The 20,135-nt window shown below is 51.5% G+C and overlaps 2 protein-coding genes across 2 annotated transcripts in view; both read right to left on the bottom strand.

Moving 5' to 3' along the window:
- Window positions 1–13,413, bottom strand: part of AP3B2 (adaptor related protein complex 3 subunit beta 2) — a gene marked incomplete at both ends in the record, with an annotated part of 34,425 nt that extends 21,012 nt beyond the window's left edge. The window contains 4 exons of the mRNA XM_080691679.1: window positions 3,519–3,614; window positions 3,885–3,959; window positions 4,062–4,137; window positions 13,301–13,413. Coding sequence (XP_080547805.1) covers window positions 3,519–3,614; window positions 3,885–3,959; window positions 4,062–4,137; window positions 13,301–13,413 — 360 coding nt within the window. The remainder of the gene's footprint in view (window positions 1–3,518; window positions 3,615–3,884; window positions 3,960–4,061; window positions 4,138–13,300) is intronic.
- Window positions 13,414–13,481: 68 nt separating this feature from the next.
- LOC308260385 (uncharacterized protein) lies at window positions 13,482–18,737 on the bottom strand (the record flags this gene model as incomplete). Its single annotated transcript, XM_080691678.1, has 7 exons — window positions 13,482–13,643; window positions 14,073–14,105; window positions 14,644–14,918; window positions 15,159–15,357; window positions 17,256–17,273; window positions 17,428–17,490; window positions 18,666–18,737. 7 exons carry the CDS (start codon window positions 18,735–18,737, stop codon window positions 13,482–13,484), a joined length of 822 nt encoding a protein of 273 aa, XP_080547804.1.
- Between the last annotated feature and the right edge of the window lie 1,398 nt (window positions 18,738–20,135).

Below are 20,135 nucleotides of genomic sequence, written 5' to 3'. Positions count from 1 at the left end.
AGTGTGCTGGTGACTGTTCTAGGTGGGCCTTGACTTTGTCTCTGCCTACCAAGTAGCTGGGATAACAGACATGTGCTACTGCACTCGGGCCTGACTACTAGTCTAGAAAAGTTATTGCATTGAATTAGACTAAATGAGCTCTGGTTTTCTCTTCTTTCTTTCTTTTTCTTTTCTTTTTTTTTGTGTATGTGTGTGTTACTGTGGATTGAACTCAAGGGCATTCTACCTCTGAGATATAACTCCAACCCTATTTTTATTTTATTTTGAAACATGGTCTCACTAGGTTTATGAGTCTCACTACTTGCTGAGGCTGTCCTTGAAACTGTGATCCTTTTTTTTTTTTTTATGGTACTGAGTGTGGAACCCAGAGTCTTTTCTCCCTCCAGGCTATACTCCCAGACCTATTTTTATACTTTATTTGGAAACAGGGTCTCACTAAGTTGTTGAGAGCCTCGCTAAGTAGCTGAGGTTGGCTTCAAACCTGTGGGATCCTCCTGTCTCAGCCTCCCAAGCACTGGGATTACAAGCCTGTGCCACCATGCTGGGCTGTGATCCTTCTGTCTCAGCCTCCCAAGTACTGAGATTATAGGTGTGCACCACCACACCCAGCTAGCTGTTTTTCTAAAAGAGGGAAAGGGGCAGATTGTAGAAACTACAAATGAATGTCAAATTTGTGCAGAAATTCCAGAATCGTTTTTATAAATAACTTGGATTCAAACAAAAAGAATATTTCGCATTCTAAGACAGAGCCCATGGTTTTGACTTATAAAAAGAATCTAGCCGGGTGTGGTGGCGCTTGCTTGCAATCCCCACGCTTGAGAGGCGGAGACAGGAGGATCGCGCAGGTTTGAAGCCAGCCACGCGCGCTGGCTTAGGAGACCCTGTTTCCAAATAAAAATGTAAAAATAGGTCTGGGAGTGTAGCCCAGAGGTAGAAGGGCTTCCAGGAACCCCAGCACAACCAAAAAAATAAAATAAAATAAAAATAAATATAAAAATAAAAATAATCTAGTATAATGTATGACATAGAGACTCAACTATTTACTAAATGAGCTGTATATGAAAGTGACCATGCTTTCTACCCCACCCCAAAGGAGCAGACTGTCAGCCCTCCTGCCGGTTATAACAGATTGAACAGGTGTGAACCCCAGACTTGAATAGTCAATTTTCAGTGTGCCCAGAAACCTATAGAATTGTTGGATTATGAATAGATGAGCTGGACCTTACAGAGACCCTCTCACAGGTATTTGAACAAAAAATATAGAGATAATTGGGGAGTTAGTGGTTAGAATCAGAGCTGAAAATCTGATGTGGAACAGAGAGAAGGCTGCCTTTATTCTGGACAAGTGTGTGTGTGTGTGTGTGTGTGTGTGTGTGTGTGTGTTGCTACGGATCATACCCAGGGCCTTGCACATGCAAAGCTTGGCTAACTACCACTGAGCTACACCCCCAATTCCTACCCTGGAGAAATCTTATACTAACTAGGAAAGCACCCGTTATAAATGTATGCATGTATTTAACGCAGGGATCCAATTCTAGGTCTTAAACAGACCAAAATAAAAGGTGAGAATATTCACAATTTAAATAGTGTGGTGATTCAGCCCACCTCCATTTTAAAAGATTTGAATTTTCCTACTGTCCTTTCCTGTAGGTAATTTTGATTTCTGCTTCCCTCAAATTGCATTTCACCACAATAGATATGACCTAAGTGTTTAAAGATGGGTATTTTTCTTTCTTGGGAGGCTAAGGCAGGAGGATACAGGTTCCCAGATACTTAGTGAGGTGCTCTGCAACTCGGTGAGAGCCTGTTTCAAAATAAAGAATAAAAATAGGGCTGGGGGTGTAGCTCAGTGGTACAATGCCCCTGGGTTCAACCCTCAGTACTGCAAAAATTAAATAAATAAATAAATAAATAAATAAATAAATATGGGTATTTTTTATACACTGGGACACCTAAGCCAAGCCAGCTTCTTCTGATGCTGTTTGGTTTGTTCCAACTCTAGAGGAATCACCGGCTACACTGACCTAATTGAGAGCGGAACTCTCAGGGTTAGTTTGTGTGTGGTGAAGATAGGGTACTGGAGGTTGAGCCCAGAGCCATTCTACCTCTGAGCTACACCCCTAGCCCTATTTTATTTGTAAACAGAGTCTCCCTCAGTTGCAGAGGCTTCAAACCTGTGATCCTCCTATTTCAGCCTCCCAAGTACTGGAATTATAGGTGTGAATCATCATGACCGGCTAAGGGTTAGTTTTAACAATCTGTGTTTTTCCTTCCACGCTGACTTTAGAACTCAGGCTCTGAGTGATAAGTGTCACTTTCTTCTCTGTGTAGCTCCTCTGTTCTCAGTAAGCCCTTCGGTCCTCCCTAGTGAGTTCTAGGTGGAAAGGGGCTGATGGTCATTGTTCTCCTCAGACACCCGGACCAGGTGAGCCCGCCAGTGCCGAGGCTCCTCTGCCTGGAGTGAGGAATCCAGGTCATCACTCCTCCCACAGAATTCTTCCCATGGACCCCGATTCTCATCACACACCAATGAGGTAAGAGCTCAGGGGCTCCCCACCGTCTAGGCTCAAGTGATCCATATTACAGATTGCCTGCTATGGTTTGAATGTCTCTACCAAAAGCCATGTTAAAATATAATCCCTGGCCGGGCGTGGTGGCGCACGCTTGTAATCCCTGCTCTTGGGAGGCAGAGACAGGAGGATCCTGCAGGTTCAAAGCCAGCCACGCTGGCTTAGGAGACACTGTTTCCAAATTTAAAAAAAAGTATAAAATAGATCTGAGGGTGTAGCCCCCGGAGGTAGAAGGGCTTCCAGGAACCCCAGTACCACCAAAAGAAAAAAAAATTTACATATATATATATATATATATATATATATATATATATATATATACACACACACACACACACACACACACACACACACACATACATACACACAATCCCCTCTGTGAGGTCTCAGGACCAGGTGGGACCTTAAAGAGGTGACTGAGTCAGGAGGGCTATGAACTGATGCATGAATGGGTCCGTGGTTTATCTAGGAGCAGGTCTGATAAAAAGCCAGGTGGTCTCTGTCTTTACGAGCCCCCCTCCCCATGTGATGACCTGCGCCACCTTGGGACTCTGCAGAGCCCTTGCCAGCCAAAGGCCTTCTCCAGAGGAGGCCCCTCCACAGTGCGCCTCCCAGCCGCCAGAACCGTGGCTGAATATTCCTCTATTATTTATAAATTACCCAGTCCGTGGTATTCAGCTACAGCAACAGAAAATGGACTGACACACACAGCCATTGCCATGGGCCCCTCACAGGGGGTGAGCCATGGCCTGGAGCAGGAGCACCCCTGTATCTCTCAGGCCCCTCGGGCCCAGCCTCCACTCCAGAGGCCTGGCCGGTCCTCTCCTCTGACTCTGACCCTCCCACTTTTAGCAGGTGGGAAGGGGCAGAGCCTACTCCTGAGCTCTCCCTGGGCCCACCCTTCCTGTGCAGCAGCAGGGAGCCCAGGCCCCAGGGGGCGAATCTCACCTTCAGGCCACGTTGGAAGGTGGAAATGGACAACAGGGCCAGGTCCTGCTGCTCCTCGGCGTAGCGTACCAGGTACACGTAGACAAGCTTCTTCACCTGCGGGGGTAGGGGAGGTTTCTTACCAAGAGGTTTCTTCATGGGGCTGACGCCGCCCCCCCCCTGCCCCGCCAGGACGTCACTGCGCAGCCAGCGGCACAAGCACCCTCAGCGCCTCAGGCCCTAACCCACATCCAGTTCAGGGGCCTGGAGAGTATCTTCAGGGTCAGGACCACCTCTGGGGCCCAAAGGCTCCCTCCTTTGCCCACCCAGAGTGAGTCCAGTTCTGGCGTGGTGCGGTCAGCAGATGCCTCTCTGGGGACTGCTCACCTCTATGTTCTTACAGGCCACGTTCTTTACCACGGCGGGGAAAAGGTCCGAGGCATTCTTCCCTCGGGCAATCATCTGAGCGGCAGGAAAAGGGAGGAGGCAGAGGCTGGTTAGGGGAGGCCCTCCGGAGACCTGGGAGAGCTGCTCTGGGACGCCCCGCCCACCTTCCCCTCTCACCGCCACGATCCGCTTCATGGCCTCCAGCTTGAGGGAGTCCTTGTTGGTGTCCAGCATCTCTTTCAGGTCATCGTGCCTGGGGAGGCATGAGAGGTCAGCGGAGGCACGAGAGCAGGGTGGGATACTGATCACAAGGGTCCAAGCAGAAGAAGGGACACAGGCAAGGGGAGCCCAGAGGAGACCCCGGCAGAGGGGGCACGGGAGCTGGGGGAGGGCATAGCACAGATTAGGGGACTTTAGGTGTTGGGAGAAGCACATGGGTCAGCCAGTGTTATAGCTGAGTTGAGTTGTGTTCCCTGCCAAGAGAAGAGATAAAGTCCTACCCCCAGCATTTCATAATGGGACCTTATTTGAAAATACATTTGTGAAAGATGTAATTGCAGGTGTTCTTTGATTTATGATAATATTAAGTCTCCACTTATGGTAAAACCTATGGTAAATTAAAATTATTTAAAGTTGAGAATGTATAGTTTTCAGGGGTACTAGAGATTGAACCCAGAGGCGCTCTCCATCGAGCTATACTCCAGTCTTTTTAAAATTCTGAGACAGGGTCTCACTAAATTGCCAAGGTTGGTCTCAAACCTATGATCCTCCTATCTCAGCCTCCAAAGTACTGGGATTACGAGCATGTTCCACAACACCAGGCTATGAAGATGTATTTAATACACCCCACCTACCAAACCTCGCAGCTTGGCCTGGCCTACCTTAAATGTACTTAAAATGCATACTTTAGCCCACAGTTGGGCATTGCATGAAAGAATCATACTGCAGATTGCTATCTCAGCGAAAGATCAAAATTCAAAGCACCTTCTATTGAATGCATATCCTTTTCACACCATCGTTAAGTCAGAAACTCCTAAGTATATCAGGGATAGTCTGTTCTTGAATTGTTAAGCTTTAGCTCTGGACTGTGCCCCCAAAGGCTTGGGCTTCAGTGCTGCAGTGTTCAGAGGTAGAACTTTGGGGAGGTGATTGGTCAGAAGGACTCTGACCTTAGCAATGGATAAATCCACTGAGGGATTCATAATTTGATGACATTGTTGGGAGGTGGAGGCTGTAGGAGGAAAGGCCTTATTAGAGGAAGCAAGATAATTCCCCAGAAGGGCATTATCTTGTCCTCAGCCCTTTCCCCTCTCTTTGCTTTGCAGCTGCCATGAGCTGAGCAGCTCTCCTCTACAGTGCCTTTCCACTGTGATTCTGCCACACCACAGGCCCAGAGCAATGGAGCCATTCATGGATGGAAACCTCTGAAACAGTGGTGGTCCAAGATAAATCTTTCCTCCTCTAGGTTGTTTTTCTCAGGTATTTTGTCATAGCAATGAAAAGCTGACTAACATATAAGATATGATGTCATACCAGAGTAGGGTCGGTCCCTAGTCCAATATGTCTGATGTTCGTGTAAGAGAGTTGTGTGAAGAGACAGAGACTTGAGGAGAATGCTCTGTGAAGATGGAGTGTTGGAGAGATGCATGTATAAGCTAAGCAAAGCCAAAGATTGCAGGTAAACCACCAGAATCCAGGAAGAGGCAAAGAAATATTTCCCTATTGGGTTCAGACATCTTGACCTGCTCACACTTAAGTTCAGGGCCTCCAGAACTGTGAGGCATACATTCATGTTGTTCTTAGTGACCCATTGTGGAACTAATACATCCAGGGACAGAGAGCAGGACACAAAGGAAAGGCCGGGGTGGGAATATATGGACCTTGCTCAGGAAACAGGGCCAGTTGCATAGATGAGAAGGAATAATGGAAAAGAAGAGACTGTTCAAACAAGAGTGGCATGCCTTGCCCCATTCCTGGTATATTTTCAGGCCCTGACCTCACAGAACAAACTGATTCCAGGGACTCCCAGAGACTCCCCAGGTGGCATTACACCAAAGGCCAGCCCAGTCACCCAGTGTTCAACAGTCATGAAAGGAAGTTATGAACCTTTATGGGATGAGCCCTTGCACCTGGCTGAGTGGATTAAGGCAGAGGCTAAACCAATGCATGCTTTTATGCACTGTCCACTGAAACTTCAAAGAAAACATTGTTAAATTTGTGAAAAAGCAGCAAAATTTATCTTGGAGAAAAAAAAATCTGTAGATGAGCACTCCAAAGAATGTGAATGTTTTTGGGAAAAGAGAATGATGACAGGACACTCTCCCCGCTAAACATCTGGACATAGAGCAACAGGATGGGTTAGAACCTGTGCTAGCAGGTCTAAACGGGAGGTCAAGCCAGGCTCGGTGGCGCAGGCTTGTAATCCCAGTACTTGGGAGGCTGAGACAGGAGGATCCTGGATGGCATACAGCCTCAGCTACCTACTTAGGCCCTCCGCAACTTAGTGAGACCCTGTTTCAAAAAAAAGAAGAAAAATGGGACTGGAGGTGTAACTCGGAGGTAGAATGTCCCTGAGTTCAATCTCCAGTACCTCAAAACAAACAAGCAAGCGAGCAAGCAAAACAAAAACAGGAAGTCAAAGGTCACTGGGGAAATGTCCTGAAAATATTTAAGTTGATGAATTAGGAACAAATGACTCACCAATGGGAGAAAGAATTTTCTTTTCCCTTAAATGCTGTTGGGACAACTGCTATGCCGCAAAACAATGAACAGATTTCATACCAAATAGAACCCATATTTGCTTAGTTAATTATTTTTCATTATGGAAGGATGGAGGAATGTGTGTGTGTGTGTGTGTGTGTGTGTGTGTGTGTGTGTGTGTGTGTGTGTTACTGGGGGTTGAATCCAGGGGCATTCTACTTCTGAATTGTGAAACAGGTTCTTAGTAAGCTGCTGAGGCTGGCCTTGAAGCTGCAATCCTTTTGTCTCAGCCTCCCAAGCACTGGGATTACAGATGTGTGCTACTATTCCTGGCTAAAATGTATTTGTTTATTTATTTATTTATATATTTAGTGTGTATGTGTGCATATGTGTGGTACTAAGCATTGAATCCAGGGGCATTCTGCCTCTGAACTGCACCCCCAGCCCTTTTTATTTTGGAATGATGTTTCACTAAGTTGCTGAGGCTGGCCTTGGGCCTGTGATACTCCTGTCTCAGACCTCCCAAGTACTGGGATTACAGGCTTGGGCCAGCACTCTGGATTTTGTGTTTTGCATTTTTTCTCTCGGAGCCATCTTTTTCCTGTGTCTCCACGTGCCTATGTGCATAGTTCCTCAGGACTGCTGGGTGCGGGCGGGGGCACACACTACTCAGCTGGACCCACCCAGCACTGAGGGCCAGCGCAGAGCGAGGCACGGCCCCAGGACCCAAACCACACCCCTACACCTGGAGCCTCCATTCTCGCCACAGTGGCTGCACACCTGCCTGCACCACGCATGTGTACCATGGGCACGCCTGCACCCCCATGGGCACACTTATTCCCCACAGATAGACCCACACCCACATAGACACACAACCCATACATAACCCACATACATACACAAATTACTTGGGGACAAATACCCACAACGTCCAGAAACACACACACACATACATGCTCAGACACAGACAGCACCCACAGACCACTCTCCACACACAAACTCCCCACCTAGACACACGCCTCACCTATACACCCACGAGACCTCGCACTGCCCACAGCCTCAAGTAGATGCACATGCCCTACACTGACGCACACCCACAATGCTCCCAGTCACGCAACACAGTCACACCTAACACATGCACAACTTTGATAGAAGCTGGCCCCTCCAGTCTCATTCACCAAAATGGCCAGTGGACTCCTCTTTGAGATCTTCAATGATAAACTCAGGCTTCCAAGATCAAACACATCCAGAGTTAGGGGCTCTGACCTCCTTCCCGGGGCTCGTCCTGGGGTGGCTGCTCTGCCCAGGTGGACAGAGGTGCCCCGGGGCCCCTTTAACTTGGGATGATCCCTGAGGCTGGTTTCCTCACACCCTGGTGTCCTCACCACACCCTGAATGCCACAGGCCTCTGTCAAGTGCACAGGGCATCCCACCCACCCCAGCCAGGGCAGACATCCAAGCCCTGAGGAAGAAGGGGATCAAGGGGGTGGGGGCACTGGCTACGAGGCTGTCGGCCAGGCAGGACTGATGGCAGGATACCCAGGCACCCAAACATCAATGCGCTCCTGGAGTGAGGGGCCTGGACCATCACCCCGGTCCTCAGCATGTGTTCCCAAGAGGCAGAGGGAGGGAGAGACACACAGCGGCACCCCAGGCTCATGAAACATTCACCTCCACAGTCAGATCCCCTTACGCTGCACCACCCTGACCCCGGGCCTGGCCTGAGGGCCCCGCCAGGGCAGCCAGAGCCAGCCAGGGATCAGACATGGTGTCAGTGGCCAGTCACCCTGAGTGCCCTCCCTCCCCTCACCAGCCACCGTCCAGCCCACTGGCCCAGAAGAGCCTGGCCTAGCTCAGTCTGTGCGCTATCCCATCCCTAATCCCTGCCCCAGCCCATGCCAACCAAGGCCTGCAGGAGGAAAAGGCCAAGGTGGGGGGCCCCACCCTCAAATATTCTACTACTCTCCTCCCCCAGATCCTCCAGGGAGTTAAATCCCTTACCTCCCTACTCATACTCTCAGCCCTATATGCACCCCACGTCGCCCAATTCCCTGATTCTGACCTTAAATCCCAGCCCGCATGCTCTAGCTGAGCTGAGCGCTGTGGCCCACCCCAGCCGTGGGGGCCCTGAGGTCCCTCCGTACCGTAGTGGCTGACTCTGACTCTGACTCTGGCCAGACTCTGGGCAAGATCCTTCGGAGGATGCTTCTAGAGTTGTGTCTTCCTCTGGGGCCTGCAGACACCAAAGCTCCTCTGGCTGCAGGGCCTGGTACCAGGGCGGGGGCCCGCCTTCAGGACTCAAAACGGGGCTGGCAGCCTCCTGATCGGTGCTGCTGGCCCCTCTGGCCCCCGGCCTCACCACGGCCCCCGGGAGCTGCAAGAATCGCTGCATGGGGCACCAGGTACTGCTCCAGGATGGGACTGAGCTGGCCAGCCAGCCAGCAGGGGCCGGCACTGTCACCAGGTGGCTGCCCCTGAAACTCAGTAACCGGACACTGGCCAGGAGGGAGGCTCTGGTTTCCTCCTAGCTCACAGGGCTCTGGAGGGGCCAAGGGCGGGGCTGGGGCCCAGGCCTGCCTGTCTCTGGGAGGGGCCTGAGGGCCTGGGAGTTGATACAGACTGCAGACAGGGACACTCTCTTCATGGCCAACCCCACAGCCACAACCAGGCCTAGTTTCCTAGGCGTGGCTCCTCCCTAGAACTCTCACCTGTCCTTCTCTCAGTCTGACAGGTCTTCCTTCCTGTCAGCCTTTCTCCTCTCTGCTCCTCCCTGGCCCCATTTCCCACACACACTGGCCCTCCTGTCCCACAGTCTCCCCTGCCCTGGGCCTGCCAAGGGTGGCTGGCTTTATTCACCGGGAGGACTTCAAACCCGGTAGCCCGCAAATTCCCACCACAGCCTTCCCTCCCTCCTGTAGCTGTACTGCCTGCTTCTCCCAGAAGACAGAAGACCTTCTTGAGATCAAATTCCCTGCAGCTCCCTTCCCCAGACCCACACATGGCCACATCTAGGGCTCCCCTCCCTCTGTGCCAAGCTGCTCCTTCCTGGCTCTGTAAGCTCCCCTCCCTCGCAGGGCGCTGAGCCCTTTCCTTCCCTCAGCCGCTCCCAGGCTATGGTCTCCTTTCTATCAGCAGTAAAAACTTGCTCTGGGATTTCCCATCTCCAGAATGCACAAATAATCAGGCATGGTGGTGCATACCTGTAATCCAGTACTTGGGAGGCTAAGGCAGGAGTATCACAGGTTCAAGGACAGCCTCAGTAACGTAGTGAGATCCTGGTTCAAAAAAAGATTTTTTTTTTTAAGTCTGGGGATGTGGCTCAGAGGCAGAATGCCCTGAGCTCAATTCCCAGTCCCGTAAAAAATAAATAAATAAATAAATAAATTTATTTATTTTTTGCAGAACTGGGAATTGAACCCATGGGCATTCTGCCTCTTAGCTACTTTTTTTTTTTTTTTAAACAGGTTCTCACTAAGTTGCGGAGGGCCTAAGTAGCTGAGGCTGGCTACGAACTTGCGATTCTCCTCTCTCAGCCTCCCATGTACTAGGATTATAAGCATGCGCCACCACGCCTGGCAAATTTATTTATTTTTAAAAATGCACCAATAAACCTCAAACTCATGATCTCCTCCAGCCAACTCTCTTTACAGTCAAACTTATTATTTTCTTTTTGGTGGTATTGGGGATTGAATCCAGAAGCGTTCTACCACTGAGCTACACCCCCAGCCCTTTTTTTTTTTTTTTTCTTTCTTGGTGGTACTGGGATTCCTGGAAGCCCTTCTACCTCCGGGCTACACTCCCAGACCTATTTTTACATTTTTATTTGGAAACAGGGTCTCCTAAGCCAGCGTGCGCGGCTGGCTTCGAACCTGCGCGATCCTCCTGTCTCTGCCTCCCAAGCGCGGGGATTACAAACGTACGCCACCACGCCCGGCCACCCCCAGCCCTTTTTATTTTGAAATGGTCTAAGTTGTTTAGGGTCTCACTAAACTGCTGAGGCTGGCCTCAAACCTGGGATCCTCCTGTCTCAGCTTCCCGAGTACTGGGATTATGGCTGCGTGCCACCACACCTTACCCATTTACTGTGTTTTATTTATTCACCCCTTGTTTTTCCTTGTATTCCCTTCAACCTGGTTTTAGATAGTGATTTGGAATTTGCGGATGAAGGGTCATGATTTCTTCAATTACATGGTTCCACCGCAAACAGACACAGGCTAGACAAAGCAAGCGTGGCCCCGTGTCCATGCCGGCTGATGTGCTGATGTGAGGTGAGCGACAAACACACATTCCTTGTCTCACTCATTTTTTTCTGTTTACAATAATTCACAATCGACTTCTGGGAGAAATAATCTGGCTCCTGTTCTCCAGGCCAGGGGGCTGGAGGGAGCCGAGCCCTTGTGAACCAATGGTCTCCAGGTTCTTTTCTTGTTGGCCTTTACCTTTCTTGTTTGATTGGGCATTGACATGACTGACCACTCTCTTTTTGAAAATGAATTTTGTTTTCTTCCTGCCTTTTGCTTCACTTCTCAGATACCTTGAGACAGTCTCCTAATGTTGGCATCTTCAGGCTTTAAGTTTGTGCCTGATCTGAAGTGTGTGTGTGTGTGTGTGTGTGTGTGTGTGTGTGTGTTACTAGAGATTGAGATTGAACCACTGTACCCAGGGGCATTCTACTTCCTATCTATACCCCCAGCCCTTTTAATTTTTTTGTTTTGAAACAATGTCTCACTAGGTTGCTGAGTGTCTCACTATAGTACTGAGGCTATCCTCAAACCTGTGATCCTCCCGTCTCAGCTTCCCCTCCCACATTCTGGAATTACAAATGTGTACCGCCACACCTGGCCTGAACTTCTTTTATTTATTTTTTATTTATTTGTGTTTTTTGTGGTACTGGGGGTTGAATCCAGGAGAGTTTTTACCTCTGAGCCACATTCTCAGCCTTATTTTATTTTTCATTTGAAACAGGATCTCGCTAAGTTACTGTCCTCAAACCTGCGATCCTCCTATCTCAGCCTCCCAAGTACTAGGATTACAAGTGTGCACCACCATGCCCGGCCTGAACTTTTATATACTCACCGTGGATTACCTCCACTGCCTTCTGTAGCCTTATTAATTAATTAATTAATTAATTTCAGAACTGGGGGTTGAACCCAGGGTGATTCTACCTCTGAGTTACACCCCAGCCCTATTTAATATCCTCTTTATTAGCCAGCCCTATTTAATATCCTCTTTATTCCCAGTGCTGGGAAGCTGAGACAGGAGGATCGCATAGGTTCGGAGCCAGCCTCAGCTACTTAGTGAGGCTCTCAGCAACTTAGTGAGGCCCTGTTTCCAAATAAAACATAAAATAGGTCTGGGAGTATAGCCCGGAGGTAGACAAGCCCCTGGGTTCCACCTCTAGTCACAAAAAAATATTATTTTTATTAAGTCGCTGAGGCTGACGGCAAATCTGCCATCTTCCTGTCCCAGCCTCCCAAGTACTGGGATTAATTTCCCACTCTGTGGCATTAATGAACATTTGGGTGTTATTGATTTCCACATCTCTCTCCTGGGATCTAAATCCTAATACCCAGGTACCTCAAACATCGCTCAAAGCCTACAACCTCGGCATGCTCAGAGCTGGGCTCAGCGTTACTTTCCGCCAATCAGTGTTGTCTTTATTTCCAGTTATACTGATAGTGCCACCATCTATCCAGTTGCAGGAACCAGCAACCCGAGTATCAGCTTTAACTTCTCCCAGCCACTCCCCCTTACCTCCAGCTCGCACATCTCGCCCTCCTCATAGTCCCCGAATCCTGTGCCCTCCCAGTCTACCCCACCAGCCACACGTGGTCAGCTGGATTGTCTCCATCCAACCCTCACCTTCCATCTCTTCTGCACAGTGCAACCTGTGAGCCTGCTAAAATACAAATCAGTGGCGCTGCCCACTCAGAACCTTCAGTGGCCCTCCCCTCTGGGGTCTGGCACAGTGATTCTGACCACACCAGTGTCATTCCTGAAACCTTCAATCTGGCAAGCCTTCATTCCTCAGCCTGGCACCCAGCGCTTCCCTCTGCACAGCCCTGGCCCTCCCTGGCCATCCTCCCTCGTCCCCACCCCACTGCCCCCTTCATAGAGAGCTGGTCACTGACTACATCATGGGTGCTCCCCTCCAGGGCAACTTAGGGACCAGGGGGGCCTTGGATCACAGCAGAATTCATGACTAGTGGGGACTCCACCCGCAGGCCCTCGCACAATTTACGAATAAGCAAAGAGTCAAGGAGGGCTGGACCCCAGGGCAGGTGGGCAGAGGATTGTGAGTGCTGGACAGGATGGGAGACCAGAACCAGAACCCTGGGAAATGAACTGAGGAGCCGGGCCTGGGAGTCCTGAGTCTGCACCGAAGGGCCCACCTTCCTGGAGAGGCCCCAGCCTCAAACTCGAGTTGGCCAACTCAAACCCTCCTCTAGTCTACAAAATAAAATAAAATAAAATAAAAATGGAGGGAGGCAATCTGCCCCATTCGAACCTGGGGCTCTGTGTGCAGGCGGGAGACCCGGGGACAGGATGGGACAGCGGGTCCTCCGCACCCCAGCAGGCCGGCGCACCCCCACCCCGCACAGTCAGGCCCCCCCACCCCCCCATGGGCGGGTGCGTCCCCACCCAGCGCTCAGATGCTCCCCACCCGCGGAGGGCAAGCAGCCCGGGCGCTGTCCGTGGTGCTGCGGCCTCCTCACCGCTTATAGTCGGAGGAGAAGATGCCTCCGCTCGCCGGGTCGTGGCCGTACTCGGGCTCCCCCGGGCCGGCGGAGCCGCCCTTGTCCTCGCTGTAGGCTGGGGCGGCCGACATGGGGGCGGGCAGGGGTCCGCGGTCCTGGCAGGCAGGTGGCTCCACTGCAGACGCTGCGCACGGACCTGTCACTGCTTGCCCAGCGCAGGCGTGTTGCAGAGGGGCTTGCTGCGGGGAGGGGCCGCCTGGTCGCCCCGCCCCAGACCGCGCAAATCCCCCTCGGGAAGGACGGTCCAGCCCTTTAAAGGGACCTGCCGTACCTCCAGGGCTGGGTGGGCAAGGATGCCACACTGATGAAGGGACAGCCTTCAGGGATGTGTAAGCCTGACCTCCACGCCTCCACCCAGCCTCCAGGCCCTCCGTTTACCCTTGCATCAAGGAAGTTTGCATTCTTAGGCTTAGCCAGGCAAGAGGAACGGACCCCAGACTCTCCTGAGGCCTAAGGACGCTTCCTTTCCTGCCCCACCAGTTATACAAACTCTAGGACCCTCTCATGGCGTCTGGCCTTTTAAATGGGGAGCCAAGCCCCTTCCTGGAGAAGGTCGAATTTATGCAAAGGCCGGCCTGGGAGCACCAAGGAACTCTTATTGGGCTTAGGACAGGCATGGGGGCAAACTACAGAGACCAAGGAACTTTCTCATTAAGCTTTGGAAAATTGTTTAATGATTCTTTCTGAAGCTCCCTCCCATGTACCCAGGAGGGTGTATGGTCAGTCACACCGTATCTGTGGTCAAGTCCAGGTTCACCGACACCTAAGAAGGACGGGAAGAGATGGGGTTAGGGTGAGGCTCCTCCAGCTCAACCCCCAAGGCCCGAGCAAGGGGATCTGGATCAGAGGGAAAGGAGTGAGCTGGGCTGGGCTCTCTGGGCTGGGCAGGACAGTGGAAGAGTTCCTAAGGGCTGAGTCTGCAGGCGAGGGTCCTGAAGTCTCCAAGGCCAGAATGGATGGGCCTGCTTGGAAATGGGCGGAGAAAGTGGAGGTTTGATGGGTAGGAAGGCTTTTTTGAGCCAATGGAAATGGCAGGCTCATGTTGGCAGGCTGGACCTGGCTTGGAGTTGCTGGCTGAAGCAAATACATGTGGCCAGGATCTGTGAGCTAGGGCCTGAGGCCTACCTGGATGGGACCCAAAAGGGTTTTAGAGACAGGCTATTTGGTTCTGGGGCTTTGGGCCTCCCAGAGTAAAGCAGATCTTGAGTTTGGAGGAAGGTGGCCTTGATGGCCTAGAGAAGGGAGGCCTGTATTTTGCAGGAGCAATTGGTTGGGCCTATGAGCCACTTCTGGGTTGGTACCTGGGCTGTACGCACCGAATTGGGGCTTCTGTCCAGGCCAAGCAAGTGCAGTGCAAAGTGCACACAGTTGTTTCGCGTGGGGTGATAGAGTGGCGGGTCTGTGTCCATGGCTTCACGCACACGGCTCTCCAGCAAGGTGCGGTCAATGCCATCACGGTGCCGCAGCACGCGCCAGAGGGAGCGGGTGCGCCGCAGCGGGCGGTGGCCCTGTTTGCATATGATGCCTTCCCAGGGGCCCAGAAACCTTGGCACTCCACAATCTCTGGGAGTCCTGCCTGTGGGGATCACCAGCCCAGTGCAAATAAGAACCTGCTTAGGCCCCGTGTCCAGTGCCCCCCCCCACTTCCTCAGATCACGAGGCCCTGCTTCCCATATACTGGCTGCCTAATCCTCAGTGTTCAGAAACTCACACCACAGTCTTCACCCCATGTGATGTGGCCCGCTTGCGGGTGGGGCGTGCTTGGCTGGGCAGTCTCCCATCCACACCTTAGCCAGACTCAGGTGCAAGCACTCACCCTCAAAGTGGATGATTTCTCCTTGGCCACAGTACACTCCCACGTGGGCCCCACACCAGCGTCCAGTGGAGGACTGCAGCCTGAACAGGAAGAGGTCCCCAGGCTCAGGCTCACTTTCCAACTCTATAGCCTTGAAGTGCTGACCCAGGAACGCCTCAGAGAGGAAGAACTGGATGGTGCTGGATGCCCCCACCAGAGTCTGGAAGGAGAAAGGGCCCAGACTGCAGGGCATTGGGATAGGCCTTCATGAAGGAGGGTTCAGGAGGACCCAGACACAATGTCTTCACTGCCCCAACCTCCTCCCTGTCCTTGAGAATCCAGAGGTCTGAACATCACAGATGTATCCTGCCCTGAGCCCCATCTGAGAAATCCTCCATCTCCAACAATTGGGACCTCCTCTCCATCCACTTTTGTCTTCTTATCTCAAAATCCAGCCACTCCTTTCTCTTCCCTTACCCCTGCTCCAGGACCGCCCCTCCCCCCCCAATTATCTCCCATCTTGCCATTCCTGGAAGCAACACTGGGTTCTGGGTGTGAGCTGGTACCTGGGTTGAGCAGGAGATCTGAAGAGACAGGAAAACCTAGATGAGATGTGGACCCTGGACGGGCCCCTCCTCCCAACCCAACAAACTTGGCAGCAAACAGCTATGAACAGTGGCTCACTGGATTCTTCATTCAATCCTACACGATGGGTGAAGAATCGCACAGACATGCACACACACATACACACCTCTTTTTTGTTGTTGATTTTGGTGTGGTACTAGGGATCAAACCCAGGGCTTTACTCTCTTGCTCTACTTGACTTACATCCGCAGCTCTTTTTTTTTTTTTTTTTTTTTGTGGTACTGGGGATGGAACCCAGGGGGGCATTCTACCTCTGAGCTACACCCTCAGCCCCCCCCCTTTTTAAGTCTTTTTAAATTTTGAAACAGGGTCTCCCTGAGTTGCAAAGGACCTAAGTAGCTGAGGCTGTCCGTGAACCGCGATCCTCTGGTCTCGGCCTCCTGAATGCTGGGATTACAAGCATGTGCCACCACGCCTGGCTTCCCCAGCACTTCCCCAGCTCTTTTTATTTTGAGATGGAGGTCTTACTAAGTTGGCCAGGCTGTCCTTGAAGAATCTATAATCCTGCCTCAGCCTCCTGAGTAGCTGGGATGACAGGCATGTACCACCATGCCAGGCCAGTATGCTCATTTTTAGGATAAGGAAACGAAGGCTCACAAACCTTGCCAGAGTGCACACAGCTGGCACATGCCTGCATGTTTGTTGCCTGTGCCTTGTGTACTCGACATTGGTCACATGTGCTTCCTCCACAAGGAAGTGAGAAACCTATATTAGCTCAGGTTTTTCCTGTCCATACTCAGAACAGAGGGATCCGGGGACTTGGGAGGATGGTCTCACTGCTTGGGCTTTGCCGAAGCTTTGGTGTTTGCGCTTGGGAAAGGGGTGAAGCTAAGACCACTGAGCTCTCCCAAGTCGAGAAAGAAGAGCTGGGAGTGGGAAGCAACCCATTCTGTCAGGCTTCTGGGCATCTTTGTGAAGAGGGAGAGGGTTGACTCCAGAGATCCAACTTGGGTGGGAAGGACTCAGATGCAAACAAAGAGCTGCCTAGACCGTGCTGCACAGTGCTGGCCACTGTGCGTCTCCCTTGGCGCCTCCTTTCTCTCCTGGCCCCAGTCCACAGTATTCCTTGTTTATTGCTGAGTGGGCTTCATTTTCTGACCGGGAGCTCTGGAAGACTCAGGTAACCAATTTACTCCCAGTCTGTCTGAGACTTTGCAGGCTTTAAAAATGATAGCCTTGCACCCCAGGAAAATGTGGACAGTTCACCCTAGGCCCAGGCCTCCCCCTTTCCATCTCCCTCAGCCTTGAAGGCCTTAGGGAGGACCCAGTTGGTTACGTGGAGTGTCCTTGGGCCATGCTCCCATCCACCAGGAAGGCAGTGCACCATCCTTCCTGCTCTCTCTCCCTCCTCCCTGGGCTGAGCAGAGGGTAAAGCCTTGGAGAAGGGCAGGCTGTCCTAGGCCCTGCTGAGGCTGTGGGCGCCTGCCTGGGAAGATGCTGAGACGAGGAGCCAAGTACTTCTGCTCCACTTACCTGGGTTGTGAAGCTCATCTAGGGAGAAAAGAGACATAAACAGCGTCACTGCCTGGCTCTGCCTGGTCCTCCCCCTCGGGCTGTGTGTGCCGTCTGTGAGGCTGTCTGTCTGTCATGGTGCATTTAGGGAGCCTGCTCTTGATTGCTGAGAGACCTAGTCCTTGCTGCTCACCTCCCTGTGTGGGACATCATCTAAAAGCTGCTTTCTCTGGGCCTCAGCTTCCTCATCTGTGAACTGGGGACATTAAGATGGGGTGGGGCATCGCAGGAGTGCCAGGAGGCACTGGAACGGGCCAGAGGACAAAGCTGGTTTGTCTAAGGCTCCTGAGCAAGCGGAATTGGGTGCCAAGAGGAGGGGAGGGGAGAATACATCTTTCTCAGCTCAGAGGAGAAACACAATGGTCCCTCAGAGCTGGTGGCCTCCCTGTGACCCCTGCCCCAGAGCTCAAAGAAAATCACCCAGCTGGAAGGGCCCAGTGGGGATGGGGAGGGCACTCTGGCCACTCAGCTGGACCTCCTAGACTTGTCCAGTCGGGGTCTGGACAACAGATGGAAGACCTAGGTCCACAGGTGGTTCTGCATCTCTGACAAATAGCATTTATTGCCAGAAACTATAGGAAAGCCCCCCTTAGCTCTAAGAACAATGTCACGACAGCGATATTGATGTCATCCTTCTCATTCTACAGATGGGGAGGCTGAAGCTTGGGGCAGTTGCTATGGTCACAAGCTAGCAAATGGCAGAATTCAAGCTGAGGAGGTGTGGCTCCAGCTTCCGTGTCCCTAACCACTGTACAGGGCTGCCCGTCTCGTGTGGTGAGCACACGAGGTCTCCCTTCCCCAGACCCACTGTTGGGAAGTACTACCCTTCCCCTGTATCCTTCCTGACTTGGAGAAACAGCCGCCCCTCCACTGGGCTTTCATGTAGCCAAGCCGCTGTCTTTTGTAATAAAGGGAAAGGAGCAAGGGCCTGAGGACACTGCCCAACCTGTTGGGGCCCCTTGCCTGGGGCCCGAGCCCTCCCTTTTCTTGCCTTGGCTAAGGCTTTGGGGAGAGCCAAGTTGTGGAGATGCCCCTGCAACTGGGCACAGGTAAGCTTCTCTGGGCCCCAGAGCCCTGCCATTCTCCCAGAACCAGGGCCCGCAGGACCTCAACCCAGTGGAGTCCTGTCTCTGTGTCTTGTGGGGCACCGAGGCAGCCCTGGGCCACACCTGGCCTGGACTTTCAGCCCTTGCCCTCAACCTAGTCTAGCCTGGGCAAAGGACGCCTGCGGAGGGCAAGGCTTGGACACTGCTCTGGGCAGCTGCCCTCAGCCAGAACTAACCAGAACGGCTCTGCCTCCTCCTTTTCCTGCAGAGCCTTTGGTTGCCGGTCCCCTCTCGGTGCTTGGCAGCCCCCAGCCCAACAGCTCACCTTGTAGTGGCCGGCTCCACACCGGTGGGACCTTCTGTAGCCAGAGCAGAGAGAATGAGCTGTCCATCCCATGGGCAGATAAAGGGGCCAAGCAGGAAGCCCTGGGGCCCTGTTGACATCAGTGCCCAAGCCAGTCTGACCACGGAGTCCTTCCTCCTGCAGCCCTGGGGGCAAGTGAGAAGCCAGAGAGTGTGGGGCTGGGGTCCAGGTGGGTGACTGGTGCCCTGTTCTCCTGCCCTGGTGTCCATCCCTGCCCCAGTCCTGCTGGTGCCCACACAGCCACCGTGTCTTTCTCGGCACCGGCTCTTCACCCTGAGGGTCCTCCAGGGGCTCAGCTGCCAATACTCACCTGCAATGATCAGAAACAGCATCTGATTTCCCTCCCTTTAGATGTACTGAGGTTTGCCTTCTGGATTAACATGTGGTCTGCACTGATGAACAGCTCTGCACACTTGCAAGTGTGTATTCTGCGGATTAGGGTATAGTAGTCTATAGTTATGGGTTAGGTCAAGGCGGTTGGTATAATGTTCAGATCATCTATGACTTTGTTGATTTTTTTACAGTTAAGAGAGAGGTATTAAGACTTCCCATTCTGATTGTGGAATAATCTATTTCTCCCTTTAAATTCTGTCCAATTTTGCTCTCTGGGTTTTGAAACCCATAATTGGATATATAAACATTCTATGATTTTTATGTTTTTCTGATGAATTGACCTTTATGAGGAACAGTATGAATGTTCCTCTGTGTCTCTAATAATCGTTGTGTGCGAGAGGGAATGGTTTACTGGGGATTAAACCCAGAAGCATTCTACCTGTGAGCTACAGCCCCAGCCCTATTTTTTATTTTGAAACAGTATTTCACCGAGTTGTGGATGGTCTCCCCAAGTTTCTGAGGCTGGCTGTGAACCTGTAATTCTTCTTTAACAGCCTCCCAAGTACTGGGTGTACTAATGCCTTTTTATCTGAAGTCTTTATGATTTGATATCATGCTATTTGCATATCTTTAGTCATCTATTTACTTTCAATCTCTTTATATCTTCATATTTGTTTTTGTGTTTGACATGGAATCTCACTGTTTCCCAGGCTACTTGGGAACTCCTGGGACTCAGTTGACCCTCCTGTCTCAGTTTCCCCAGCATCTGGGGACTACACGTATGCATCTTTGTGCCTGGCTTTAGGTCTTTCTATAAGTGCTTCTCAACCAGGTGTGGTGGCACATGCCTGTAATGCCACTACTTGGGAAACTGAGACAGGAGGATCACAGGTTTGTGACCAGCCTCAGAAATTTAGCAGAGCCCTTAGCAACTTAGTGAGATTATTTTCAAAGTAAAAATAAGTGGGGCATGGTGATGCACACCTGTAATCTCAGTATATGGGAGGCTGAGGTAGACTGAGGTAGACGTGTCACAGGTTCCAGGGCAGTCTCAGTAGGTAGCGAGACTCTCATAAACCCAGAGAGACCCTGATTCTA

Source organism: Muscardinus avellanarius, assembly GCF_963383645.1.
Source record: "Muscardinus avellanarius genome assembly, chromosome: 3".
In the NCBI taxonomy this organism is placed as follows: domain Eukaryota; kingdom Metazoa; phylum Chordata; class Mammalia; order Rodentia; family Gliridae; genus Muscardinus; species Muscardinus avellanarius.
The sequence above is the reverse complement of the archived record's forward strand: the minus strand, read 5'-3'. Positions and strand labels throughout refer to the sequence as shown.